Source organism: Pelodiscus sinensis, chromosome 32 (assembly GCF_052426305.1).
Source record: "Pelodiscus sinensis isolate ZL-2025 chromosome 32, ASM5242630v1, whole genome shotgun sequence".
NCBI classification, from domain to species: Eukaryota; Metazoa; Chordata; order Testudines; family Trionychidae; genus Pelodiscus; species Pelodiscus sinensis.
In genome coordinates this window covers 15,286,578-15,306,718 of record NC_143083.1, presented here as the reverse complement: position 1 = coordinate 15,306,718, position 20,141 = coordinate 15,286,578, and the positions used below count along the sequence as shown (strand labels likewise).

The 20,141-nt window shown below is 59.6% G+C and overlaps 2 protein-coding genes across 2 annotated transcripts; both read left to right on the top strand.

The window, feature by feature from the left end:
• Positions 1 to 203: 203 nt before the first annotated feature.
• Positions 204 to 7,533, top strand: LOC112545587 (complement factor D-like). The gene is made up of 5 exons (XM_075902629.2): positions 204 to 362; positions 2,807 to 2,963; positions 3,683 to 3,827; positions 4,686 to 4,943; positions 6,891 to 7,533. The coding sequence occupies exons 1-5, from the start codon at positions 305 to 307 to the stop codon at positions 7,044 to 7,046; spliced, it is 774 nt and encodes a 257-aa protein (XP_075758744.2). The 5' UTR covers positions 204 to 304; the 3' UTR covers positions 7,047 to 7,533.
• A 2,159-nt stretch (positions 7,534 to 9,692) lies between these two features.
• LOC102448963 (mast cell protease 1A) lies at positions 9,693 to 16,100 on the top strand. The gene is made up of 5 exons (XM_014572999.4): positions 9,693 to 9,869; positions 10,511 to 10,667; positions 11,012 to 11,147; positions 13,884 to 14,135; positions 14,992 to 16,100. The coding sequence occupies exons 1-5, from the start codon at positions 9,812 to 9,814 to the stop codon at positions 15,145 to 15,147; spliced, it is 759 nt and encodes a 252-aa protein (XP_014428485.2). The 5' UTR covers positions 9,693 to 9,811; the 3' UTR covers positions 15,148 to 16,100.
• Positions 16,101 to 20,141: the final 4,041 nt, after the last annotated feature.

The window sequence follows — 20,141 nt, the reverse complement described above, 5'->3', positions numbered from 1 at the left end:
GAAATCCCCTTCCAGGCAGGCCAGGTTCAGCAGTAGGGTTGGGCTGCTTTGTCCCAGGGCTGCCTGTGTTGAGAAATCATGAAATTTCCCTCAGGCCCTGGCACTGCAACAACCAAGCCCCCAGCAGCTGTTGCAAATTTACTCCCAGCTTTCTCTTTCCTGGAAATCAACGTTCCCCCTTCTCCCCCCACCCCCGGAGCGCAGTACAAAAGGCAGATCTCTGCTCTCCCCAAGCAGGGACACCTCTACAGGACAAGACACAGCTCCTGTGGTAGACTCATCTGTGGGCGTCTCAGCAGCTGGCATGGGTCACCTGTCACCTGTCCTCGCCCTGGTGGCTTTGCTGGGCATCTCGGCCTGTGGTGAGTGCGCCTCTTCTCTCACACCCTCCCTCTCTTCTGTTCTCTTCCTTGACTCCTCCGAGCCTAGCAGAGATGCGGGTGGGTCCTTGCGAGGTGGATGCCGCAGGGCAGCCTGGCTGCGAACTGACACAATAAGCAAAGCTGCTGGGTGTCCAGATGTTTCCTTGCCACATTAAAGGGTGACAATTGAACTTTATCGCATCAGCTGACGGCCCTGGGGGATCTAGTACATTTCACTGCTCTCTAGCCTAGCCCCTGCCGGCTGGGGATCTCTGAGCACTCTCCCAGCACGCCCACATGACAGGGAAACTGAGGCCTGGGGCTGCAGAAAGCTTGGATCTAGCTCACACTGTGAATCAATGTCACAGACGCCTGATGCCCCAAACTTACCGGCAACGCAGCTTCTTCAGTCTCTGGCTCCCAAAGCCATGGGCTAAGGCGGCGTCTCAGGACACATCTCCCAGTGGCAGGGCTCCTTTTCCAGGCCGGAAGGGATCTCTGGACTTAGCACAGACCAGAGACCCTCCGCCAGGTGGGGAGGGGAGGCAGCTTGAGACAATGCGGGTGAACGGAGGGAGAAATGTTTCTGCTGCGGCAAAACCGGCAGAGGGCTGGTGTGTGGACAGGCGGGTTAAATGCGCTGTCCATTTGCAGAGAGATGGGGGCTGGCACCGATAACAGAAACATCCGGGTCTGGAACCCACTAGCTTTCCCCACTGTGGGTGTGTTTTCTGAAATGCAACTTGACTCCCTAGAAGCCAAAGAGCATCCTGGGGCATGTGTGGGCGGATGCTGGTCCTAACCCCTCGCGCGTTTTATCGGTGGATCTCAAAATGCTTTCCAACGGAAAGAGGCAGGATCACCATTTTACAAATGGGGAAACTGAGGCATGGAGCGGGGACGTGACTTGCCCAAGGTCACCCAGCAGATTGGTGGCAGAATTCAGGTCTCCTGAGTCCCAGCAGGCACTACAGCCTCTCCTTTGATGCAGACACCCTGGTCACTGTTGCTGGGTGAGATCTACCCCAATGAGGCTAAGATGGGTTGGAGGGAGCTGGGGGCATTACCCAGCTTTTCCTAGGGGTCACGTATCCGAATCAGCTGTAGATCTGTCCCAGGGCGGATTCCTGACTATGGGCTAAGGCCTCCTGCTGTTCTCCCGGGCACGTCGGCGATCCATTGCCGCAGAACCTTCGGAGAAGTCTTCACCCCGCACACCTGGAAACGTCTCGCATTTCGTACCCGGGGCTTCCTTTCTCGTTTCTTCTTCACGTTCCTGAAGGGGGCACAGGGGTTTGTCCCCTCCGATGCTCCAGGAAACAAACACACGCTCGTCCAACCAGAGCTCCACGTCGGCTGCCGGACAGCTGCACCGGGGGGCCAAGAGAAATGATTTGTGACTGCCCCTCATTATTTGCATAAGCGGGGTGAATGGCTCCACTCCTTGGTTTGAAAATGCCAGGTGGAGGGGGGCAGAGACAGATGCTGCCCCACGGTTCCCCCTTGCACCCCTCCCTTGCAATCATGCCCTTGTAAGGGGGGGTGGAGGGGTTGCTGTCTTGGCTGATTCTGGGGGCGGCAGGACCATAACAGCAGTGCTGATGGAGGGCTGCGATGCCCCATAGCCCGGCCCTCCAGGGCCCCAGTGCCAGCTGCATGTGTTGGCTCCTGTAGGAAGCTCCTTGCTGGACAGCTAAAGTTCTGCTCCGTGGCTGCTGGCCTGGGGACGTGTGGCCGCACAAGGCCTGCTGCCCTGCCCCCTGGGTGGGGGTGACGGGGGGGGGGGGCAAGGCATGGGAAGGGGGCAGAAGGCTGGAGGAAGCCTGGGCTGGATTCTCAATGGCCCAAGAATTGCTCCTCTGGAGGAAGCGAGGGACAGAGGCGTGACCCCCCCCCACTGAGTGCTCCGATGGCAGCCAGGCCGGGCCTAGCGGCTGGGAACGCCAGAGCCGCGCTGCCAATATCAAACCGGCTCTGGACTCCGCTTCCCTTCTGCTCAGAGCTACACAAGCAGGGAAAGGTCGGCGCAGTGCTTGGGGGGCGAGCGAGGACTTGGGCGACCCTGTCTCGCCACCGCCTTCCCTTGCGACCTTGGTCAAGTCCCTGCATCTCACCCCGCATCAGTGGGTCAGCCAGTCTGGGGGAGACGGTCGCTGGGACATGGGAGACCAGGGTGGGGTCCTGAATCCGGCCGAGGTGGGTCTCTCCCAGCCCGGCGGAGTGCCCTGGGCAGCTGGCCGCTCTGCGGTGAGCCAGGCTAGGGCAGTTTCTCCTCCCCGGCAGCGGAGGCACGTAGAGACGCAGGCACACGGGGCCGAGGGACCCTCGCTGAGCCGCCCCGCTCTGGATGTGTCCCCAGACTCTGTGGGCACCAAGGGGGCCCTCCCACGGCCAGGACGGCAGGGCAGGCTCAGAGGCTCATGTCCCTTTTCTCCTCTCCCCAGCGGGTCGCCCCCGGGGCCGCATTCTCCGGGGCTACGAGGCTGCCCCGCACCGGAAGCCCTACATGGCGTCGCTGCAGGTGGACGGGAAGCACGTGTGCGGCGGGTTCCTCATCGCCGACCAGTGGGTGCTGAGCGCGGCTCACTGCCTGGAGGACAAGTGAGTCCTGGCCGGGGCCCCGTGGGGCAGAGCAGGGGCTGGGGCCCAGCTAGGTCCGACACAGCCCTGGAGCATTTCCGGGCTCTGGACTGAGCGTGGCCACGGCTGCTTCCTGCCCTGGGGCGGGTTGAGTGTCCCCATGAGGCGGGGGCGGGGGGGTGGGAGGAGGCTGCTGGGAAGCCAGCTTGGGCCTGGGGTCCGAGAGGGTGGGAGGACACAGGCCAGTCGGAAAAGCCTCGGGCCGCGCTGCCATTTCCCCAGGCAGGGGCAGGAGGAAGGGGAGGGGGTTGCTCCCCCCCCCCACCGGGCAGAGCCCGTGGGTGGGATCTGGCTCTGGCTCGCCAGACTCCAGTCTGAGGCTCGGGTCCCCTGCCTCACTGCAGCAGGGAGCCAAAGCTGGCGCTCCAGCTCCACAGGGGGTACTAAGGGCTCCCAAAGCTGGGAGCCTCGGGGGCCGGATCCAGGCAAGCCAGGCGCTGAATCTGGCTCCTGGGCCAAAGGCCCCCCCCCCTCCGCCCCCGGCTCTAAAGGAAAAGCTGAGGGTGGATTGCCCGTCACCCCAGGGGCAGGGCTGGGCACTCGGGCAGGGCAGCCCAGGTGGGGACCGGGGCAAGGCAGAGGCTGGGGGCCCGCGGGGGATCGCGGCACCTCGGGGGCATGAGCGGACAGGCGGGGGGCGAGCAGAGCGCCTCATTCGGCCCTCTCCGTCCCCGCCGCAGGCCCAACAAGCCGTTCCAGGTCCTCTTGGGGGCCCACTCCCTCTCGGAGCCGGAGCCGCACAAGCGCCTCTACGGGGTGCGGGCCGAGATCAGCCACCCCGGCAGCAGCAAGGAGACCAACGACGACGACCTCCTGCTCCTCCAGGTGAGCACGAGCCACACCGGCCCCAGCCCCCTGCAGGCGCGGTGGCCCCGGCCAGGGCATAGCTCCATCCGGAGCCCAAGGGGGAAACGCCTGCGGGCCTGGGGCTAGGTCCAGCTCCCAACGGCACCGAGCTCCTGTTGACTTCCAGGGCTGAGCCCCAGGGACCCCCCTGCTCTGCCCACAGGCATCGCGGGCTGGGGACACCCCTGTGCACCACTGCAAGGGAGGGGGTGACGCCCCAGCTGCAATAGGCCCCTTGTATTAACCAGCGGTGGGAACGCCAGGCACTGAGCAGGCCTCAGGGCTGGTCTCCTGGGACGCCGACAGGCGGAACCGAACCCGGGAGCTTTGTGCACGAGCCTCTCGCGCAGGAGCCGAATGCCTGGGGCGGGGGGCTGAGGCTGCAGAGCACACTCGCAATTCTCTCCCTCCATGGGCTCGGGCCACGGGCTGGGACGGCGCCACGCCCAGCCCCCACCTATCACCTGTTTGAGGGCCTGGGGGCAGAGGACGGGCAGGAGGAGGTGGAGCGAGGGCGGGGCTTTGGGGGAGGGGCAGCATGTGGGTGGGGCCTTGGGCGGAGCACCCCCCTGGAAAGATGCCGGTTGGTGCTGCCTGTGTCCAATCAGCGTGGTGTTTCGAGAGTCGCCTTCCACGGCGCAGCTCTGTCCCCCTCTAGTGGCCACATTCAGTCCTGCACTGAACCCACTCCTGGTCCTTTGAGCCCAAGCTGTAATGTAGACAGACTCCCGAGGTCTCCGGTTCTATCCTGCCGAGAGCCCAGCCAGGGGTCACGTGCCACGTACCGACTGTGCCCCTCACCCCCACTGACCCTGGCTCCTTTGCTCCCCAAATCAGCTGGAGGAGACAGCACAGCTCAACGAGCACGTGAAGGTCCTGGCCTTTCAGAGGCAGGACACGGATGTTCCCACCGGCACCGAGTGCGAGGTGGCTGGCTGGGGCGAAATGAACCACAACGGGAAGCTGCCTGACAAACTGCAGCAGGTGGAGCGGCCGGTGATCAGCCGGGAGACCTGCAACGGCAGGATCTACCACGACAACACCATCACGGAGAAGATGATGTGCACCGACTCCCGGAGGAAGGACACCTGCCCGGTACCGACCTGGGGGGGTTCCCTTGCCAGGGGGGTTGGAGCTCTGGGCAGGTGCTTGGGGGTGTGGGTGGGTCTGGGACTATCCTGACAGCCTGCCCGCCCCCTGGAAATACAGACCCACGGGCTGCCAGACTGGGCGAGGCTGATGAATCACCTGCCACCCAGCTAGAGGGAGCCCTGCCTGGGGGGGGCTCAGGGCAGGAGGATGGGGCGGGGTTCAATAGGACAGTACTGTAAGAAGCTGAAGTGTGTGGAGCTTAGGGCAGGGGGTTAGGGGCGTGGGGGGGGCTCAGGGCAGGCGGATGGGGGCATGGCAGATGGCAGGAGTTAGGACAGGAGGCAGGCGGTGTGTTGAGGGGAGTACAAGTGGTAGGGGGAGTTTGGGGCTGGGGCTCTCCCAGGCGGGGTGCACTCTGTCCCGCTGCACTGCACCTGGTCCCAGCCAAATGGGAGCTGTGGGGGCAGCACCCACAGGTGCAGGAAATAGAGGTGCTGGGGGTGCTGCTGGCCCTGCCCGTCCAGGATCCATATGCCAGCCCCATGCCCTTCGGTCACTTCTGAGCCCCACTTCGCGGGGGGAGCATGAGGTTCCGATTCTTACAGCCAATCGCAGCCGGGCAAAGGTTCGCCGCCGGGGGAAGCCCTGTCCCACTGATGTAAACGGGGCCCAGAATCCTCCCCAGTATCCTGACTTGTGCCCTTCAAACTGAATCCACGACTCAGGGCCCCAGCCGGAAGCCTGGCTCCCTCCCCTGCTCCCGGGCTTCTCAGCAAAACCGACTTGTGCTCACTGCACAGGCAGGCTCCCCTGCTCTGAATTCGCTTCACCCCCTGGGCTAACCTGCTGCACCCCTGGGTGAAGGGGGCTCCAGAACAGGCCCATCCCCCCGGGCGGCGAATGAATCGTTCATCTGCTGTAAACTCACACTGGATTCAGCGTCAGCCTGCCCCGGCAGTCTGGCTCTGCCCCATCTCGTCAATGACACCCCCTGCCAGAGCGCTCCCACCCCCCGCCCGCGCCCCGAACGAGACAGCACAAGCTCCGTGCGGTCCGGACCTCCTCCCGCACCGCGTGAGCGCTTTGCAGAGCTGAATTGGAGATAATTATCCGCTGCCTAGTAAGGCTTGTCGCTTATCTGCAGGAAGCTCCCCAGCCCTTAGTCAGATACTGTGCAAATTACAGCCCCCCCCCCCCCCGCTATCTGGGGGGGAAGAGTTGGTTATTTTTAACCCCATGTAACTTATTTTCTCTTCAAAAGGACTTGAGCGATTTGGCGGGGGCAGTAATTACAGTGGTTAGATCCCAGCGCTTGGGACCACAGAGCCTAGTGGTTAGGGAATGGAGCTGGCACCCCAGAGGCCTAGCTGGGAAGGGGGGACTGGCCGGGTCCATCTAGCCTGGCAGATAAGTGTGACCAGGGAACACGAGGGCTCCTTCATAGGCCACTGTGGTACAGCCTGAGCCCCCTTCAGACTCATCCTGAGCGGAGAGCCAGGGATTGCTCCGGACCGTCGATTACTCTGTCGGGATTTTCCCGACATCCCTCTAAATGTCCCGTCTCCTTGGGGGCTCTGCTCCCGCGCCTGTTTCCCCTCCTCGGTGCCACAGGCCGTGTCGGGCACGAGAGGGCCTGGATCTCAGGCAGAGCCGGGGGGGGGGGGGGTGCAGCTGCGGCCCAAAGAAAGGGGAGACGCAGCACCAGCTTCCCCTCTGCCCTCCATCCATGTTAGGCAGGGGCCGTGGGGATGAGGCAGCGGAGCCTCGTCTTCCCTGGGTCGGCCCTTTGGCAACAACGCCCAACCCAGGACAAACCTTGCCCTCAGCTGCCTGCTGTCAGCCTCAGGGATTTCTGTGGGGTCCCCAGGAGAGGCACCAGGCCACCGGGGCCATGTGGCAAACTGACCCCCCCCCCCACCCCGAGGCTGACCCTGTGGCTTGTTTCTGCAGGGAGATTCCGGCGGGCCGCTGGTTTGCAATGGGATCGCCGAGGGGGTGGTCTCTGCCGGCTCCCGAGTCTGCGGGAACTACAAGAAGCCGGGAATCTACACCCGCATCGCGCCTTACATCGACTGGATCGACAGCGTCATGGCTGCAGCTAACTGAGGGCAGGCGGTCAGCCCAGGCGTGGAAGGGACTGGCCACACGGCCCTCGTGGCAGGGGCACACGGCAGACGCGATGTGATTTCCCTAGGGCAGGGCCGATAACGCCCAGACTTCAATGTAACCGGACACTGGGGGCTTCCAGGGCAGACCTGGCCCCTCCTGCTTCCAGCTCACCTCGCTATTAACCTCACTGCAGTCCCCCCGCAAGCAGCACCCCGGAGAGGGGACGAGACCCCCCTGCCAGCTGGCTGCCCGGCTCCTTCCACTCACGCAAGTGCTGCTCCTGGAAACCTCCCTGCCCAGCAATCCCATCTGGTCTGCCGGGGGAGCGGCGGGCTGGTGGGAGCAGAGGTTGGTTACCCCACAGGCTGGGGCTCCAGGCTGGATTTCAGGTGGCATCTTGTGAACTTGTGTCCTCCCCGTGCGAGCCACCTCCGGTGCAAACCTGAGCGCGTGTATTGCAATAAAGGAGCAGGTTGTAACCGTCTGTCACCAGTGCTGTTGGGCTGGCACAGAGGTGATGCGCTGGGGGTGGAACTGGGGCTCTCATGGGGGAGGGTTGGGTAGAACAGGATCTTTTCTCACACCTCGTCAGACCAGGCCCTGCCTCAGTTTCCCTACATGGTCTCATAGTGCGGTGGCACTTTGGGCTCCTGCTTTGGCTGTGAGACTCTCATGCCGCTCAGGGGTTTAACCCTCTGGCCACAATTCCCCCCCCCCCCGGCCGCTGGAGGGCAGGGTAAACAAAAGGCCAATGAAACAAGGCAGCGTCCCGCTGGCTCTTCCCTTGGCAGACCAGGGCCACCCGCCTGCTGCCTTTGCTTCCTCCCCCCAGCCCAGAGCAAGCGCAAGTGTCGATTCCCTGCCCCGGGCCTCCATGTCCTGGGGTAGAGACCCCTCCCTGGGCTCCCTGCTGCCCCCAGCACCCCTGCCTGCCCCACCCCATCGGCTGGGAGGCAGCTCACTAGGCCCAGGGGGGAGAGGACCCAGCGGCCCTTACAGAGCCGGCACACACCAGGAAGGGAGATACGGCCATTTACAGCCCGGGGTCGAAGCCCAGGACTTCCCCCAGCCTGCTCTGCAGGGATGAGAGGGGAGCTCAGCCCTTGCTGCTTCCAGAGGGTGGCTGAGCAGCGGCTGCTGGCTGGAGGGGGGGCCTGGGGCAGGCTGGAGACTCATCAAAGTGGTCACATGGGGCACAGCTTCCAGGAGCCCACCACGGCTGTACAGCTGAGTGCTGAGCTCTGGCGCTGCCACAAGGCTTTGGGGGGGGGTGCTGAGCTGCAACCCCTGGGAGCTGCTGAGATCAGGTTGCCAACGCCCCCAGACCTGACTCCATTGCTGCATCTGGCGGCCGGTCCGTCCCGTCCGGGCCCCAGCTGAACCGAGGGGACGCGCTGGCCGGCAGGATGTACCAAGTGCTCTGCTCACCCCGGACATTTCTCTTCTAATTGCCGGTGTTTAGAGCGGGGGGTGGGGGGGGGCACTGACCAGCAGAAAAAAAAATCAGTCGGGGGCCACACAAAAATGAGAAGCAAAAACAACCCCTCAAGGACATGCCCCCCCCCCCCCCGAGGAGAAAGACTCTTCCCACGTTCCCCTCCCACGTCAGAGCCTAGGTGCTGTTGAGTGCTCCAGCCCTGCGGGAGAGTGTGTGTGTGTATGGGGAGGGGGGCGTTTGGAGCACCAGTGCCAGCTCCCCAGTGCTGGAGGGGCCCCGGCCTCAGGGGCCGAATCCAGGCAAGCTGGCGGCTGCATCCGGCCCTCAGGCCTGAGGTTCCCCACCCCTGGTTTAGAGGGTGGTTGATTGTGAAGCAGAGAGGGAGGGGTTATATCTCCCTAGCATTTGACCTCATGGGCGCCTAGTAGCCAGGAGTTCCGCAGGCCCCTGGTGGCAGTTTTGGCACAGGCCCGGCATGGGGGCGGGGTGGGAATCCCATTTGAACCAGGCTGGTTTGTGGGATCCGGCAGAAAAAAATCCCCAAAGGGGAAACTTTCAAACTGATGGCAAAGTTCCCCCGCGGCACCCGGCCTCAGGCTCTCCCAGGCTCACTGGGCAACAGTGCCCGGCTGTGGGTTCTCCAGGAATCCTGGCAGCTCACAAGGGCCCGGACACCGTCTGTTGTGTGTTCTGCTCCTTAGGCAACAAACCCAGCACAAAGAAACCACCGGCCCAGCAACCATGTTACTACCACCGCACAGCACGCACGGCCCCGTTACATGCGGGCGCACATGGGCACACGCACGCTGAGCCTCTGGCTGGATTCTACTACCTGGAACCCAGTGGGCACCACGCCAGGGCTCACTAATTATTGAAAGGGAAACTGCCCCATTCTGGTGCACGGCACAGTCCCACGGAGATGCTGTTTCCTGCCCACACCTGCAGGAAAGGGATCGAGCGCCAGCAGCTGCCTGGGGGCTTTGTTTGCATGTAAAGAAGCGAGCTGAGGCCCTACAAACTCATTCCTGGATTGGTCCTGCCTGGGGCAGGGGCAGGACTTGACTCCTGAGGTCTCTTCCAGCTCTACGATTCTGACGCCCCCGGGGGCTCTGTTCCCCTAAGTCTCTGGAGCTGGGCCGGGGGCTCCGCTGCGAGGCATGGCCTCCGCCTTCCCTTTGGCGGCCCTGCTGAGCGCGGCCCTGTGGTTTCCGTTCTGCAGAGACAGCGCTATTGTGCTGATCCAAGCAACAATTGCTGCTCCCTTCCATGGCATAAAAGCCACACGCCGCACGTTGAGCTCAGCCACGCGCCGAGGACACAGGAGATGGAGGGACCCTGCATTGCCCTGCTGGGGCTGCTGCTGGCATGTTCCACTCAGGCAGGTAAGCAAACTGCACACCTGTGCCCGCTCTGCCTCTCCGGCTGGGTCTGTGTCAGATCAACCTCGCCCTCCCTGCCTGCTCACCTGCATTGCACCGGCTCTGGCCACAGTCAGCAGCCTCCAGATCGCCTGCTCCGGCTGAGAAGGGGGGATGTGGGGGACTGCGCGCGCCATCGCCTCTTCTGGCTCGGAGATCGCAGGGGCCGAGAGGACGGGTAGGCTCCAGGCGGCCCTTTGGGCACCATCTTCTGCTCACGCCAGGTGTCCCTGCGCTGACTCACCAGCCGGCGGGCGCCCGGCTATTTCCACCCCACGCGTCTCCCTGGGCAGCCGCGCTCATAATTTTACCCACAGTTCAAATTTAGCCCTGGCTTGCACCACTTTGCTGGCTTGAACGTGGCCTTCTCCCTGCTTGGCTGAGCCAGGTATGTTCCAGTCCAGGTCCCGCAGGTACGTTCAGGTCTGGACAGTGCGACTCCCAACGTCGGGTTGCTCCCCCCCACCCGGTGCCAGCAGCTAAACTCTGTTCTCTCACACCCCCCCCCCCCCCCCGGCACCAGCAGCTAAACTCTGTTCTCTCCCCACTCCCCCCCCCCCCCCCCCCGGCACCAGCAGCTAAACTCTGTTCTCTCCCCCCGCCAGGCGAGCAGGATGTTACGATCGTCGGGGGACACAAAGTGCAGAACCACTCCCGACCCTACATGGCCTTCCTGGAAAACGAATATAGGGAATTTGTATGTGACGGGTTCCTGATCCAGCCTCTGTGGGTGATGACCGCAGCCCATTGCCACATCATCAGGTGGGCGCCTTGATCCTGCAGCTGCAGGCTTCCGGGAGACAACCTTGGGCGCTGCAGACATGAACCGCACCGAGAACTGGCCCTCATGTGTCTCTCTTCCTCCATCCTCTGCACCTTCTCGCTGGCTTCTCTCTCCTCATGGCCGCACTGCTGGGGACAGTGAGGCACGAGACGTACAAGCGCTCGCGCCTCTGGCCCATGAGCTGGGCGGAGAACCCCGGTCTCCTTTTTCACAGCCCAGCGGCTTTCGCCAGGGACCTGCGCTGCCTGCCGAGAGCACGGGGCACGCAGGCTCCGAGTGGGCATGGACGGTGCTCTGCTCACAGGAACCTTGTGTCTTGCAGGAACGTGCGCGTCCTGGTTATGCTGGGCGTCCAGCTGAGGAGTGACACCCCCAACTACGTGAGGGAAGTCATACGCTTTTACCCGCACCCTAAGTTCAACGCAGAGACCATGGAGAATGACCTCATGCTGCTCCGAGTAAGTACTCGGGCTTGAGAATACATGATATTCTGATCAATAAAGTAGGCAAATCCAACTTAGATGGGGCTACTATAAGGTGGGTGCATAACTGGCTGGATAACCGTACTCAGAGAGTGGTTATTAATGGTTCACAATCCTGCTGGAAAGGCAGAACAAGTGGGGTTCCGCAGGGGTCTGTTTTGGGACTGGCTCTGTTCAATATCTTCATCAGCGATTTAGATATTGGCATAGAGAGTACGCTTATTAAGCTTGCAGATGATACCAAGCTGGGAGGGGTTGCGGCTGCTCTGGAGGATAGGGTCATAATTCAAAATGATCTGGACAAATTGGAGAAATGGTCTGAGATAAACAGGATGAAGTTTAATAAAGACAAATGCAAAGTGCTCCACTTAGGCAGGAACAATCAGTTTCACACACACAGAATGGGAAGCGACTGTCTAGGAAGGAGTATGGCAGAAAGGGATCTAGGGGTCATAGTGGACCACAAGTTAAATATGAGTCAGCAGTGTGATGCTGTTGCAAAAAAAGCAAACATGATTCTGGGATGTATTAACAGGTGTATTATGAGCAAGACACGAGAAGTCATTCTTCCGCTCTACTCTGCGCTAGTTAGGCCTCAGTTGGAGTCTTGTGTCCAGTTCTGGGCACCGCATTTCAAGAAAGATGTGGAGAAATTGGAGAGGGTCCAGAGAAGAGCAACAAGAATGATGAAAGGTCTAGAGAACATGAGCTATGAGGGAAGGCTGAAAGAACTGGGTTTGTTTAGTTTAGAAAAGAGAAGATTGAGGGGGGACATGAGAGCAGTTTTCAGGTATCTAAAGGAGGAGGGAGAAAACTTGTTCATCTTGGCCTCTGAGGATAGGACAAGCAGCAATGGGCTTAAACTGCAGCAAGGGAGGTTTAGGTTGGACATTAGGAAAAACTTCCTAACGGTCAGGGTGGTGAAACACTGGAATAAATTGCCCAGGGAGGTTGTGGAATCCCCATCTCTGGAGACATGTAAGAGTGGGTTAAATAAATGTCTATCAGGGATGGTCTAGCCCAGTGGTCTCCAACCTTTTTACACCCAAGATCACTTTTTAAGTCTCAGAACAGGCGAAGATCTACTGCTCCGCCCCCCCTTCCTTGAAGCCCCGCCTACATTACATGAGGAAATCTAATGTAAATGCACTGTGCACAGTTCAGAGAGGGCTCAAGAGCTACTCTTAGAGCCCCTTAGATCTACCGGTAGATTGCGATCTACTGGTTGGTGACCACGGGTCTAGACAGTATTTGGTCCTGCCATGGGGGCAGGGGACTGGACTCGGTGACCTCTCGAGGTCCCTTCCAGTCCTAGTGTTCTATGACTCTATGAATGAATGCTGCTCCGAGTATGTACTCGGGCTTTATTTGACGGCAGGACCAGGCTAATGTCCCAGGGCTGGCAAGGACGAAGGAGCATGTAGCAAAACCAGGGAACCAAGAGCCTGGGGGAAGTCGCCCCTGGAATTGCCGAATGGGACAATTTGCCTCCTAACACCTCCACCGCTCTGCACCTCCTGCAGGCCTCTGCCCCCGCGCCAAGGGCTACGGCATCGGAACGTAGCTCTTTGTGCTGGTGTAAGTGACCCTGGGCGCCGCAGGCCCACAGCTCCTAGGTCCTCCGACTGCCCTCCTGAGCCTGTGGGACGTGACCAGCACTCTCGTTCCTAGGCTCCGCCACGCGCCGCTCACTTGAACATCCCCTCTCGGCCGCGTGGGCAGCGACTCCGCTTTGTAACCTGCACCCGGCAGGCGGCCTGAGACCCAAGGGATCTGTTTTCACGCCAAGAATCACACGGAGACACTAACAAAATACAGATTCACTGACGAGTCAGGCTACAGGAGCTTTCAGGGCCACGGAGGGACCAAAGCGTGGGAGAGTCTCTCTTATATTGCAGGGGCAGGAACCCTTTTTGGGTGGGGGGGACGCACACAAGTGAGAAGCGGAAATTAACCCCTCACCGTGTCTCCCCGCATCCCCCTCCCACACCAGAGCCTCGGGGGGCCTAGCCTAGTAGATTCTGTGCGCTCCAACCCCCGGGGAGGCAGCGGGGCACTGGGGCATCAGCGCAGGCTCCCCGATGTTGGGGGAAGCCCTGAGCCTCGGGGGCCGGATCCAGGCAAGCCGAGGGCTGCATCCGGCCCCCGGACCTGAGGTTCTTCCCCCCCGTTCTACATCGGTGTCTTGGTATCTCAGCTGAGAGCTGTGTCAGGCAGAGTAAGATCTGATGGAACAGGCTAACCCGACCAAGGGGGTGAGAGGAAATCGAGGATGGAATGAAATCCATATTAGGCCCCTGGCCCGATTCGCAAGAGCACTGAAGTCTCTGGGCGCTGAGACCTTTTGAACACCAGTTCTTTCCCGTAGGGGCCTAAGAGCATGGAGCTGGGCTCCCGGGGCTTTCAGATGGTGGATACAAGTGTCTCGCTTTTCCTCTAGAGGGCTCGCAGGCCCGGCTGATTTAAAGCAGAGGGGGGTGAAATGCGCATTTCTAGCTACGCTGACAATCAAAGCCTGTGCAAGATCAGAATCGGCGGTTGGTCTGTCCCCCAAACCCAAAATGCGGCGCCCTCGTGGGCCCTCTAGCAGCCAGGCCAGGCCACTTCCCGGAGCCTTCCAGCCCCCGGAGTGTCGACTGACAAACCCAACGTGCCCCGTGCTTAGGGGAGAGCCTGCATGTCCTGACCACATTCTCCTCCCACTGTCCGCAGCTGAGCAGCCCTGTGCCCGAGGACGCGACAACGAAGCCGGTGAGACTCCCGGAGCGGGACAGGGAGATCCCCCTCACGGCGTCCTGCAGCACAGCGGGCTGGGGCCGCACCGGCCAAAACAGAGAGTCCAGCAACAGTCTGCAGGAAGTGAACGTCACCCTGGTGTCGAGGGACAAGTGCAACGTTGGCCGCAAATGGAGGATCACCGAGAACATGGTCTGCGCTGGGAACATGCACCACAATGCCTGCGAGGTACCGTCCTGCCTCTTGCTCAGCGAGGGGAGGCCAGATGTGTAGCATTCCGGGCAGCAGTCTTCCCTACGGGGCCTCCTGATTGGCCCCGGGAATGTCTTCCCTACGGGGCCTCCTGATTGGCCCCTTACGGTAGTGCAACCAGCAGTCCATTCCCTGAGTGCTTTAGGCCAGACTGGGATAATAGGAAGGTGCCAGCTGATCTGCCTGTGGAACTCACTGCCACAGGATAGCCTCAAGATTCACAAAAGGACAGGATGTAGCTGTGGACAATAGGAATATCCCGAGTTATAAGGATAGGGATGGGATGGTGGAGGGCTAGGGCTAGGGTTAGGGTTAGGGTGGTGGAATATAAATTCTCATGTTCCAGGGCAGGATCCAACCTCTAACTGTAAGGTCAGGAAGAAAAGCTCCTGGAGGACCCCTTATCTCAGAGCGATCTGCTCCTGGGGTTCTCACAGCTCCTTCTCAAGCATAGAAGCAGCGGGCGCGAGTGGAGGGCAGGTACCCGCGCTCTGCTCTGAGCCAGGATGACAAGTCCCATGTTCACCCTGAAGATCCAGATTCGGCGAGCCTGAGCCTGAAATGCTCCCTTCCGCGCCCAGGTGCAAGTGATGCTGTGAGCTGCAAGGCAACAGACCAGCAGGCCCATAGGGCTCATGGGGTGCTCCAGAGAAGGGGGGGCACAGAGGTTCGGGTGCTGATGGGTAAGTCACACAGGGTAGCATCAGAGAGACGGGAGCGCAGCATGTGTGGTAATGGGGCGGTTGGGCAGCCTCTGAGACCTGAGTCAGATCTGGCGCCCGTGGTTCCCGTGCTGTTCCCGCGGGCTAGCTCGTGTGTGTCCCGTCCGCAGGGCGACTCGGGCGGGCCGCTGGTGTGCGATGACGTGGCTGAAGGCGTGGTCTCCTTTGGCAGCAAGAGATGCGGCGGCAGCAAGCTCCCGACGGTCTATACCCAGATCTCCCGATACTTGCTGTGGATCAAAAACATCACCCAATCGACCTGCTAGGGGATCGGAGGGGCTGCTCATCCCCCCTCCTTCCTGGCCAGCACCCCCGCCAGGAACGGCTCCTTCACCCTTCGTGGGCTGCTAAGAACCCCACCCACACCTGACACAAGCTGAGCATGTGCTTGCTTTAACTTTAACCACTTAACTGCTGAACAGGGCAACTGGGGCTCACCCTCCTGAGGCTTGGGGAGGGGGGTGTCGGATAGGGCACAGGGTAAAGGTGCTGGGGACCCAGGCCTGTCCCAAAGGCAGAGAAAGGATTAAACGGGGAAGAGAGGGGTTTTCACGGCTCGATAATCCAGTCCTGGAAAGTAATCCCTTTGTTCTGTTTAGTTCAGTGGTGTCAGAGATCAGAGCGAGCTAGCGGCTGCGCCTCTGGGGATAAGAGTCTACTATAGCTAACGGGATTCCTCCTGTAGCTCAAGCAGCAGACGTTCAGCCTTTAGCACGAGAGCCGATGCTCCATCTGTAACCCAGAGGCACCAAGGCCACTGAGCTGGGCGAGTGAAGTCTGCTGACTTTGTGCTCATGCAGGCACGTGGCTTTAGTCCCTGCGGTCGACAGCGCTATGCAGATCCTGTAGCCACATCAGAGAAGGTGTTTGTATCCCTGCCCCACTTCCCAATCTCAGCCTGCCCAGCGATGCGACCGGATCGCACGTTGCAACAGCTAGGAAAGGCTCCTGGTACTTCCTTTGGCCTACGCAGGCTCAGGATCTTGTTGCCTTTGCCCATAGCTTGCTCCCCGCACACGTGCTTTCTCTAGAGTGTAAGTTTGTTGGGGTGGGGACCAAACCTCTGTTTGAGCAGCACCCGGCCACCCTGCTGCCTTTTGGGAGCTGCCAGGTTCTGCCATAAATACACACCATCCCTACCAATCTTCTGCTGCTGTTTTGATACTGTGAGGCTGTTTTTGGCTTTGTGAAAAATGCTAATCCTAATAAACCTGTTTCATAGCTGAATGTTTGCATTCTCCTTTCCACACCTTCCATCTGCAGGCTGGGAACACCTCCCTTCCAGCGGAGGAGCGCGCTAACGGAACCCTAGACTTATTATTTGGGATCAGAGCCTCTAGTCTGTGTCATAGGCCCTACAGTGTATGCAAATGCTGGGGATTCTCCTTTAGCTGAGCTGAGGGGCCTGTGCTGATGTATGCCACTTCTGTGGCATGATGTTCTGCAGGGAGTGAGCTTGTGAGGCTGAGACAGGAACCCAGAGGAAAGAGAGTTCTTCCATTTTCTTATGAGCTTCCATGCACAGAGAGAAACTGGGAGAGAGGAAAAAACACCTTTATAGTCCCTCCTTGTTCCTGAGAGAGGTCATCCTCCAGCAGCCGTCCTGCGTCTTTTACATGTACCCACGGGTGTGCCCACACCACAGGGTCTACGGCGCTGTCGGCTCTAGCCAAGCTGGGGGGAAGGGTCTGGCAGTCCCCACGCCGCAGCGCAGCAGAGCTGAAAGCCGCTCTGGGGGGGGAAGCGGAGCAGTTGGCGAGGGCCTCAGCCTCCTCATTCGTGTAGCTACAAGGAAGCGGACGCCAACGCTTTCACACTCGGGGTGGGGAGCGCTGCCAGGAAGAAGGGAAAATGTTTGGGGGTCAGGGAGCTCTGAAGCCACGTTGTCTTAGGCCGTGATCTTCGCGCAGGCCCACGAATATCACGTTCCCAGGGGTCCTCCCCTCCCATTTCACCCAGTTACAGATGCTGAGGGCCCTGGTACAAACATCCTCTCTTCACCCTGCCGCGGAGCCAAGAGAGTCTGACTGGAAGTCCTCCAGGAATGCGCGGCAAAGGCTGGCGGTCTTGTTTCTGCCCTAGGGCAGTAGAGGCCATTTAAAGATGGCAGGAAGGAGGGACAGGGAGCTAATGCCGCTGTCTGGGCTAATTCCACTCAGGCTTTTACCGCTAAGGAGCATCATCTTTCTACCCCCGTCACGTTACTGAATTTTGAGAGGAGCAGTTGGGTCACTGCTGCACCCATGGGGGGGTGTTCACCCCAAAAGTGGTACAAAGGGGGCCTTGTGAGGTGTCAAACGCTTACTTTCTACTGGTGCTGTACATGCTCTTCACATATCTGTGTAATGTCTGGGGGTGAAGTTATGAATGTGTACTCTGTGTGGAGACTGGAAGGTTCTCTATATGTGGTTGAGGAATGGGCCAGGAATGTTTGCCTACTGACATGCTAATGAGCAAGTCTCCAAGGAACAGTGGATCTCTGGAGGCCAAAGACACACCTGGCCATGTGACGGGGGCCAGCTTGGAAGAAACCTGGAAGGAGGGAGAAAGATGCGAGGTGGCCGACTCCAGGTGGGTCTTCAGATCAGCTTCGGACTCCAGATGCGGCCTCGCAGGGAATCATGAGCCGGGAAGAACTGTGGACCCGCCCTGCCATAGGATGTGCACAGGACTTTTAAGCCAGTAGCTAGAACATCTCTGCTAGAGCCTGAACTGAGAACTGGGAGATTCGATACATGTAACGTCTGATACTTTAACAACCTCACTCTCAGGCTTTTCTTTCTTGTAGCAATAAACCTTTAGATTGTAGATTCTAAAGGATTGGCTCAGTGTGGTTTCTGGGTAAGATCCAGAGAGTAAACTGGCCTGGGATCTGTGGCTGGTTTCTTGGAACCAGACAGAACTTGTTCGGGGTCGGTGAGATTGGGTGCTAAGACCCCCCACCTGTGTATGAGGCCCAGGGCCACCTGGGGCACGGATATTGCTGGGGTGTCAGAGGGGTTTTGCTCGTGAGGCTTCAGGCAGGCAGCTGAAGCGCTCTGTGGGACTGGTTTGCGGCCTATTTGGGAAGGCCTCCAGTCTGGGGGCTAGAGAGAGCCCCTGATTTGAGCGATTCGCCCTGAGCAGACGCCCTCAGCTGTGGCCAGACCCGGCTCGGTCCCTCACACCCCCGAGATCGCTGAGTGCAGGGTGCTCTGGGTGGGGGGTGCTCACCCCTCTGCAGGATAGTGGGGCTCAAAGCAAGCAAGGGCCACTGAGGGAGTGATCAGACAACGTCTTCTCTGCTGGCGGGCACACAAAGGGCCTTCACGCCTGCCCCAGTCCACGTCACCTCAGAGGCTCTAATTCATCTCCCGGCCTAATGGGAGACAGCAGTGCCAGGCCGAAAGCGCCACAGCTGGGAGAGCTGCTTTTGCTGCCAGCAGCTACTTTACCAGGAATGGCCCCGCTGGAGGGCAAATCTGCTTCAGAAATGCTGCCGGGCCTCACTCTACCTAGGCACCAAGACTGATCACCACCACCTCGTTATCTGATGCCGTGCTGCCAAGCGCGGTACAGAAGCAGCAGGCTCCCTCACCACAGACCTCCTGTTCCTGGAAGGACCAGGCACTAAGCAAGTTTGATCTGCTGTGCTCTATGCCTCTGGCTGCTAGCAATACCGGTCAGGGTTAGCCACCAGGCACAGCTCACATTTAAGGGCAAAATCCATCTCTGCTTTGGATGGGCATGGACTGAGCCACGCAGCCCTGCTCTCCACGGGGCTCAGAGCGGCCTAGGAGCAGTTTGAGGATGGTAGGGAAAGGCTGCCTACGTAGCAGGGCTTTTTCTGGGGGCCAATCAGAAGTGAGTAAAGTGCATTCCCCAGGAAAGGTCACTGTCAGCTTGGAGCGTTAACGTTCATGCCAGAAAGACCCAGAGGCCTCAGCCCAGATCAGCACCCCGCAGCGCAAGGCCAGAAACAAACCCTGCCATATGGAGCCTGCCCTTTCGGGGGGCCAAAGACGTGTAACTAGCCTCGTGTCGCAGGCAGGGAATTGAAGCGCAGTGCGATTAAGTGACGCGGCCACAGTCTACGCAAATCCAGACACAGAACCCAGAGACCCAACCCCGACGCTTCCTCACAAGCCCGACTTGAATGGTGACTCCCCCGGCCCCCGCAGAGCAAACAGACATCCCGGTCACCGGGCGAACGATCGGCTATCGCTTCTCCTGCGACACGGTCTGCAGCAGCATGAACAAAACACTTTGCGGCTCAGCACCTTGCAAGGCAGCTCAGCGATAAGATCGAGAGACTGGTGTTGTTTTCAGGTGGGTTTTTTAACTCAGCAGAATCTGCAAACGGCTGATGGGGAAATAACCAGTATAAAGAGCCTCATAGCTGAACTGCAAGCAGGAAGGAAGCCAGGGATAATCTCAGTATATCAGCACGCCCACCTCAGGTCTATTCACCACCACTTTGGGGAAGGTATTTCCTGCATAGGAAGACAACTTTTGATTAACTCGGAGATGCGAACCCACAGCTAATTTTCCCCCCTCCATTTTAAACTGTGCACTACATCTTTCACCCACCGGGGCGACTGCTTAGCAGAGAAACAGCAATTGGTCATTCATAGAATCACAGGACTAGAAGGGACCTCGAGAGGTCAGCGAGTCCAGTCCCCTGCCCCCATGGCAGGACCAAATACTGTCTAGACCATCCCTGATAGACATTTATCTAACCTGCTCTTAAATATCTCCAGAGATGGGGATTCCACAACCTCCCTGGGCAATTTATTCCAGTGTTTAACCACCCTGACAGGTGGGAAGTTTTTCCTAATGTCCAACCTAAACCTCCCTTGCTGCAGTTTAAGCCCATTGCTTCTTGCTCTATCCTCAGAGGCCAAGATGAACAAGTTTTCTCCTTCCTGATCATTGATCATTGCTAGCGCAGGCATGCACACAGAGCCATTGCCCCAGGCACTGTACCACATAGCGACAATCTGTGTCCAGAAGAGCTTACAATCCAACAGAGAGGGCTTGGTGGGGAAACAGAGGCACAGAAAGGTGCCCAATGTAAGGGAACAGCCCCAGATAGCCCCCATGTCACCTGGCCAAGCATCCTACACACTCAACTACTTTGTCTGGCTAGTAACATGCAGCCACTGGGTGCCCCTCAGGCCTTTCCCGGATAGCTCAAAGAGCCCGGCATTAGCTGCTATTTCCTTCTTTGAAAGCTCTTACGTGCAGCAAGCTAGTAACGTAACAAGAGAGGGAAAAATCC